The sequence below is a fragment of the Mustela nigripes genome, chromosome 2 (genome assembly GCF_022355385.1).
Source record: "Mustela nigripes isolate SB6536 chromosome 2, MUSNIG.SB6536, whole genome shotgun sequence".
NCBI lineage: Eukaryota > Metazoa > Chordata > Mammalia > Carnivora > Mustelidae > Mustela > Mustela nigripes.
Window position 1 is genome coordinate 13,745,737 of NC_081558.1, and position 6,028 is coordinate 13,751,764.

Consider the following 6,028-nt stretch of genomic DNA (forward strand, 5'->3'; position numbering starts at 1 on the left):
GGGCGGGGGGGGCCTGACTACACTCCACCCCTCATCCTCCTCTCCCACCAATTTTCTGGTTTTTCAAGACCTAAATGTCCACCAAGAAGACACCACCTAGCTCATCTCCTGCCCATGTTTGACTTGCGACTACTTTAAGTACGAAAAGACCCTAGATGTTAATTCTAACACTCAGGAAGAATGAAAGACAACAGACAAAGATATATCTATAATTATAAAAGGCAGCACGAATGCATTTTTTGGTCTCTTAACTGATTTTATTTTATTTTTATTTTTATTTTTTTTTTAGATTTTATTTATTTGTCAGAGAGACAGAGAGATCACAGGCAGGCAGAGTGACCAGAAGGGGCAGAGGGAGGAGCAGGCTCCCCACGGAGCAAGTCCCCCTATGTGGGACTTGATCCAGGATGCTAGGATCATATCACGACCTGAGCCGCTTAACCGACTGAGCCACTCAGGCATCCCTCTTAACTGATTTTAAAAAGAAATTGTATGAAAATATATATTAATTATGTCATTGGGCCTATAACATGTAGAAATGTATTTGACTTGACAATAGCACAAAGGAGGTGAGCAAAGTATACGAACAAGGAAATGACACCATGTAGTGACGCTAATTCACAAAAACACGTGAAGAGAACCAGAAAAGCAAATGGAGAAAATTAATATGACAAACTCTATAAATACATAATTGCCCTCTTCTATTTTCTCACATTCTTTAACAGCCATAGAATTTTTTTTAAAAGGTTTTATTTGTTTATTTGACGGAGAGATCACAAGTAGGCAGAGAGGCAGGGAGAGAAGCAGGCTCCCTGCTGAGTAGAGAGCCCGATGCAGGGTTCAATCCCAGGACTCTGAGATCAAGATCTGAGCCAAAGGCAGAGGCTTAACCCACTAAGCCAACCAGGCACCCCAAACCATAGAATTTTATTTATTTATTTATTTATTTATTTATTTATTTATTTGACAGAGAGAGATCACAGGTAGGTAGAGAGACTGGCAGAGAGAGAGAGAGAGCGGGAAGCAGGCTCCCTGCTGAGCAGAGAAGCCGATGTGGGACTCAATCCCAGGACCCTGAGATCATGACCCGAGCCGAAGGCAGCGGCTTAACCCACTGAGCCATCCAGGTGCCCCCAAACCATAGAATTTTAAGTGACAATTGCAACAATGTATTTAGGTTTGTATCATACGTAGATATAATACGTTTAACAATAGTAACAAAATAATAACAATAATGAGACAAAAGTGGGGGGTAGAGGAAATTAATCATATAGTAGTAACATTTCCAAATCTCATTAAAATTAAGGCAGCAGGGGCCCGTGGGTGGCTCAGTGGGTTACGCCTCTGCCTTCAGCTCAAGTCATGATCTCAGGGTCCTAGGATGGAGCCCCGTGTCCCGCTCTCTGCTCAGCGGGGAGCCTGCTTCCCCCTCTCTCTCTCTGCCCGCCTCTCTACTTAAAATCTCTCTCTCTGTCAAATAAATAAAATCTTTAAAAAAAAATTAAGGCAGCTAAAAGATTCTAAATTAAGATATATGTGTTAAGCCCTAGAACAACCACTAAGGAAATAACTTAAAAAATGTAGGGTCCCAGGGCCTGGCTGGGTCATGGGTGGAGCACGAGACTCCTGTTCTCAGGGTTGTGAATTCAAACCCTACCTTGGGTGCCAAGATTACTTAAAAAATTAAATATTAAAAGAAAAAATATTAAACATATATAAAAAATCATTAAAAGAATTAAAATATTACACTAGAATATAGTCACTTCATGGAATATAAAGCAATAAGGAAATATATTCTACACGCGAGCATTCCCTGCGTTCCCTGGAAGTGGAACGCTCAAACTACCACCCAGACCTTCCCGGGTGCCTACAACTCCCGGCGTGCTGCGTACGACGCTCCTTGATGGCCACGGTGGAAAGGGAGGGGGCTAGTGGCGCTCCCTCCTGCGTAGTTTCGCTGTGGAAGAAGGAAGGGCTGTGAAAGGTTGGTGGATCTGGAGCCAGTGAAAAAGCAGATCTTGTTGAGCGTCGGAACGAGAAGCCAATGGGAACGCAGCTTGCAAGAGGCGGGACTTCCGTCAACGAAGTCTTGGTGAGCGGCTGCGCGAGGAAAGCCACTTCCTTTCTCGTGCGACGGCTAAAGGGGATAGAGCGCCATGAAGGCCTCGGGCACAGTAAGGCGAGCGCGGCGGGCCGGGGGGCCGGGGAATACAGTGCTGATCGAATCGGGGGCGCTGGCAGGTGGCGTGGGCCGTGTAGCGGGAGAGCGCTCTTGGCTGGGTCCGGTGCCACAGCGCGCCACCCCCAGGCCCAGCCAACATGGCGGCCATTGCGGGCGCCGCGTGGGGAGGCTGGTGCCATGGTGCCGACCCGCTGGGGAATCTCGGGGGCCGGAGAGATCGGCTCTCCTTTCCAGGGGAAGGGACAAATTGCGTGGCTTGGAAGTTCGAGCCACGGGACTTGGTCGATCTTCCAAGTCTCGGTTGCCCCATTTGCAAAGTGGTCACGGTGGGAGGAAACGTTAATATTTCTTGTTCCCTGACGGGGCAGTAAGAAGTAGAAAACTAAACCCGAGCTGACAAGGGGAGGTTTATCGTGGCAAGTGCTTAGTAAAATCACAGGGCGCTGTGGCTCAGAGATGGAAGAGCGAGCCCTCGGGAGAAACAGGGTGCGTCCTGTACGGCTCCCCAGCCTCAGTTTCCACGCTGGGGAGGAGGCCAGCTGCATCGGTCCTTCCCTGAGCAGGTGGTCCGCGGGGCTGATTAGTCACATTTACATATGGAAGTAGGAGACAAGTTGGCGATATTTGGGGCCATTCTTCTTGTATTAATAAAATGATTGACGAGTCATTTACGAAGGTGGGTTCGTTGTAATATATCACAGTGTTTGGCCTTAGCCTACATCTTTGTCTTTGCATTTTTGTAAACGGGGAGATCCCTGGGAAGTCCAGACCCCTTTGGACTGCTGCTGGGAATACTGAAGCAGCTGCAGGTCCCATGGCAGCAGGCCTGGAAAGGGAACTGGATGCTTGTCCTGGTTCTGCCTGGAGTGGGCTGTGAGATCCCAGGCTGGCCACTGTCTTTGGGCTCCAGAGTGAAAGAGCATTTTGGGAAGATGTGAGCTGCAAAGATGCTGTGAAGGAAGGAGCCTGCAGGTTCAGGCTTCAGCTGCTTTCACAGGAATATAAACGGGAAGGACAGCCAGATTGACAGCCCTGCCCAGCTTTCCTGAGCCAAGTAAAGGCTACACAGGCATCTTAACCCTCCCCGCCCTCGATCCCTGTTTTGGGAAGGCTGGGACAGTTGGCATGACCCAGTCACCGGGATTCCATATGGATGCCCTGTGATGGGACAGTCTGTTCTCACTCTCCTGATTTCAGTTCTCATCAGGCTTGGGAAAGGAAGCAAGGTGAATCTCACAGTTGGCCTCAGGGCTCTGGGTCAGGCCCCACCTCAACTCCTGTTTGTGTTTCAGCTGCGAGAGTACAAGGTGGTGGGGCGCTGCCTGCCAACCCCCAAATGTCGCACTCCGCCGCTGTATCGCATGCGAATCTTTGCACCTAATCACGTCGTCGCCAAGTCCCGCTTTTGGTACTTTGTGTCTCAGCTGAAAAAGATGAAGAAGTCCTCAGGGGAAATCGTCTACTGTGGACAGGTACGGGGTGTCTGAGAGCAGGGTAGGGTCTGGAGTGGATTGACACCTTCCCGTGGGGGTTCCTCAACCCACAGAATTCCCAGACTTCATAAATCTTGGCTTGTTCGCATGTGGTAATTAAGCCCTAGTTTGGGATGGGATGGGATGGATAAACTCCATACCCTTTTCCTGATGAGAGAGCCCAAGGCCCGGGAAGTGTGTGGCTGGTATGCTCGGACACCTCGGCTGAGGCCAGCGCTTTGGCTGAGTCTCCTATAGAAAGTAGGCAGAGGTGCTGTCACCTGAGCACATTTGCTGTGATGGACGCTGGACTCTGCATCAGACACCTGCAGGGTGGTAGCTGCTTTCAGGCACAGGTAGTCTTGGGAGAGTAGTGTTTGGGAGGAGTCGAGCTGGTGGTCCACATGGGGGAGGTGTGCCGGCCTGGCTGGCCATGTCCGCTCCACTGTTGCCATGGGGATTTGTCTAGGACAGCAGGTTGCTTTCCTGTGCTCTGAGATTCAAGGACTGCAGATGCAAGAGAGGCCTGGGGAAGAGGATTAGCAAGGCTGCTGGCCTTCTTGTCTCAGCCAGTGTTTCTGGCACTTAGGTGTTCGAGAAATCCCCCTTGCGAGTGAAGAACTTCGGCATCTGGCTGCGCTATGACTCGAGAAGCGGCACCCACAACATGTACCGGGAGTACCGGGACCTGACCACCGCGGGCGCCGTCACCCAGTGCTGTGAGCTGCCGGGGCCGCACCCAGTCCTCCCATAGGGCTCCTGTTGCAGGGATCTGCAGCTCAGTCAGCCTGCACCCTGCTTCCCGCCCACTCCTTGCCAGACTGAGGCAGGAGTGCCAGAGTGCCAGAGGCTTCTTGGATTAGGGGATCAGGCAGTCCAGGGGTGGTGGTTGGGGAGGAGTGGAGAGGATGCTCCGGGCGCCTCTTCTGGAACCTGCCAGCAGGTGGAGCTTCAGGGTCCTTCACTTCTGCAGACAAAATTCCCACCCAGAGTCTAGCCCCTAGCCCTGGCCTTGTCTGTTGGGATCTGGCGCTGGTGGCCCCAGGTGCTCCTAGGGCGGGTTACCTGCCAGAGACCAAACCCAAGCACCTCAACCCAAGAACTGCTGTTTCTCATAGCAGCGGTTTAAACAGAGGTGCTAACAGCAAGTGGATCTCGTCGCCTTTGGGGGGCTGTGGCCGTGCCTCTCAAAGTGAATTTGGAGGTTCTACACCCCTGATACGCTAGTGCCTGCTGGGGCCAGAGGCTCCAGCCACCCAGTCCCCAAGTTGGGGTCCCTCTAGGCCAGCACTTGATGGGAGGTTTGACGAATGCCCAGACCCCGGGGTGCACATTCGCCCTGCCTCCTTCCCTGCAGACCGAGACATGGGCGCCCGACACCGTGCCCGAGCGCACTCGATCCAGATCATGAAGGTGGAGGAGATTGCAGCCAGCAAGTGCCGCCGGCCAGCAGTCAAGCAGTTCCACGTGAGTGCCCAGGCCCCTACTGGGCAGGCTCGGGAGAGGGGGGCTTCCCTGGACCGTGGAGCTGTCCCAGCTACTCCCCTGTCCCCCAGCCTTGGGAGCTGCAGGGAGGCACTGGGTTTGACGCAGGAGCCCAGTGGGGGGTTGGCACACCTCAGTGGCCCCTGAAGACTAGGTTGAGAGGCTTCCACCCCCCACTCACCCATCTCTCCTTATCACAGGACTCCAAGATCAAGTTCCCACTGCCCCACCGGGTCCTGCGTCGCCAGCACAAGCCACGCTTCACCACCAAGAGGCCCAACACCTTCTTTTAGGTGCAAAGCCTCTGTGTGTCTCCAGTTCTGCCCGAATAAACTTCTTGGGAAAACCAGGGTGCTCAGACACTTATTTTCTTTGTACGCCCTACAGAACTCAAGAGGGCACAGCCAGGCTATGAGTTCTCTGCTTAGGGAGGGGTCCTCCTCTCTGGAAGTGGGGCCCAGGCACCTGATTTCTCCAGAAAGGGAGTCCCAGGAGTGCCAAAAGCTACACCTCCAAGCGCTGTCCAGCCCACTTGGCTCCCTAGGGTTTCATCCAGCAAGGGGCTCTCAGCAGGGTCCTGGAGCCGGAAGGCCCAGTTTGTGGCCCCAGCAGGTAGCCTTCTGCTGTGAGCTTTGGGGGGTGCTTTGCAGGCCCCAAGGTTTGTCCCCTAAACCTGTCCCACCTTATTAAAGGTCTCAGCTCATGTCTTTGGTGAGATGTGGCAGTCAGATGTCAGATGCCTGGAAGGAGCCAGGATGATGGGGTTGGTTCATCCCACCTGCGGGGTTTCCCTTCTCAGAGCCCTAGTCTTTAGTTCCAGGATCCTCCGAGCAGACACCAGGGGGCACTGGAGAGGGCCATGAGCTTGCTATGCTGTGGTGGTTTCTCT

At 52.8% G+C, this 6,028-nt stretch overlaps 1 protein-coding gene and 1 non-coding gene across 2 annotated transcripts; both read left to right on the forward strand.

Moving 5' to 3' along the window:
- Positions 1-2,063: 2,063 nt before the first annotated feature.
- On the forward strand, positions 2,064-5,488 carry RPL18A (ribosomal protein L18a). The gene is made up of 5 exons (XM_059389397.1): positions 2,064-2,174; positions 3,475-3,654; positions 4,244-4,373; positions 5,012-5,121; positions 5,340-5,488. The coding sequence occupies exons 1-5, from the start codon at positions 2,157-2,159 to the stop codon at positions 5,430-5,432; spliced, it is 531 nt and encodes a 176-aa protein (XP_059245380.1). The 5' UTR covers positions 2,064-2,156; the 3' UTR covers positions 5,433-5,488.
- LOC132012738 (small nucleolar RNA SNORA68) lies at positions 4,737-4,869 on the forward strand. Its single transcript, XR_009402720.1, has one exon. It is a non-coding gene; the product is annotated as a small nucleolar RNA SNORA68 (small nucleolar RNA).
- Positions 5,489-6,028: the final 540 nt, after the last annotated feature.

What these genes read in the sequence shown, in the direction of transcription:
- RPL18A (XM_059389397.1), top strand. An exon ending in AAATCGTCTACTGTGGACAG is followed by an intron (nt 3,655 to 4,243) that starts GTACGGGGTGTC and finishes TCTGGCACTTAG; the next exon opens with GTGTTCGAGAAATCCCCCTT. An exon ending in CAGCAGTCAAGCAGTTCCAC is followed by an intron (nt 5,122 to 5,339) that starts GTGAGTGCCCAG and finishes TCCTTATCACAG; the next exon opens with GACTCCAAGATCAAGTTCCC.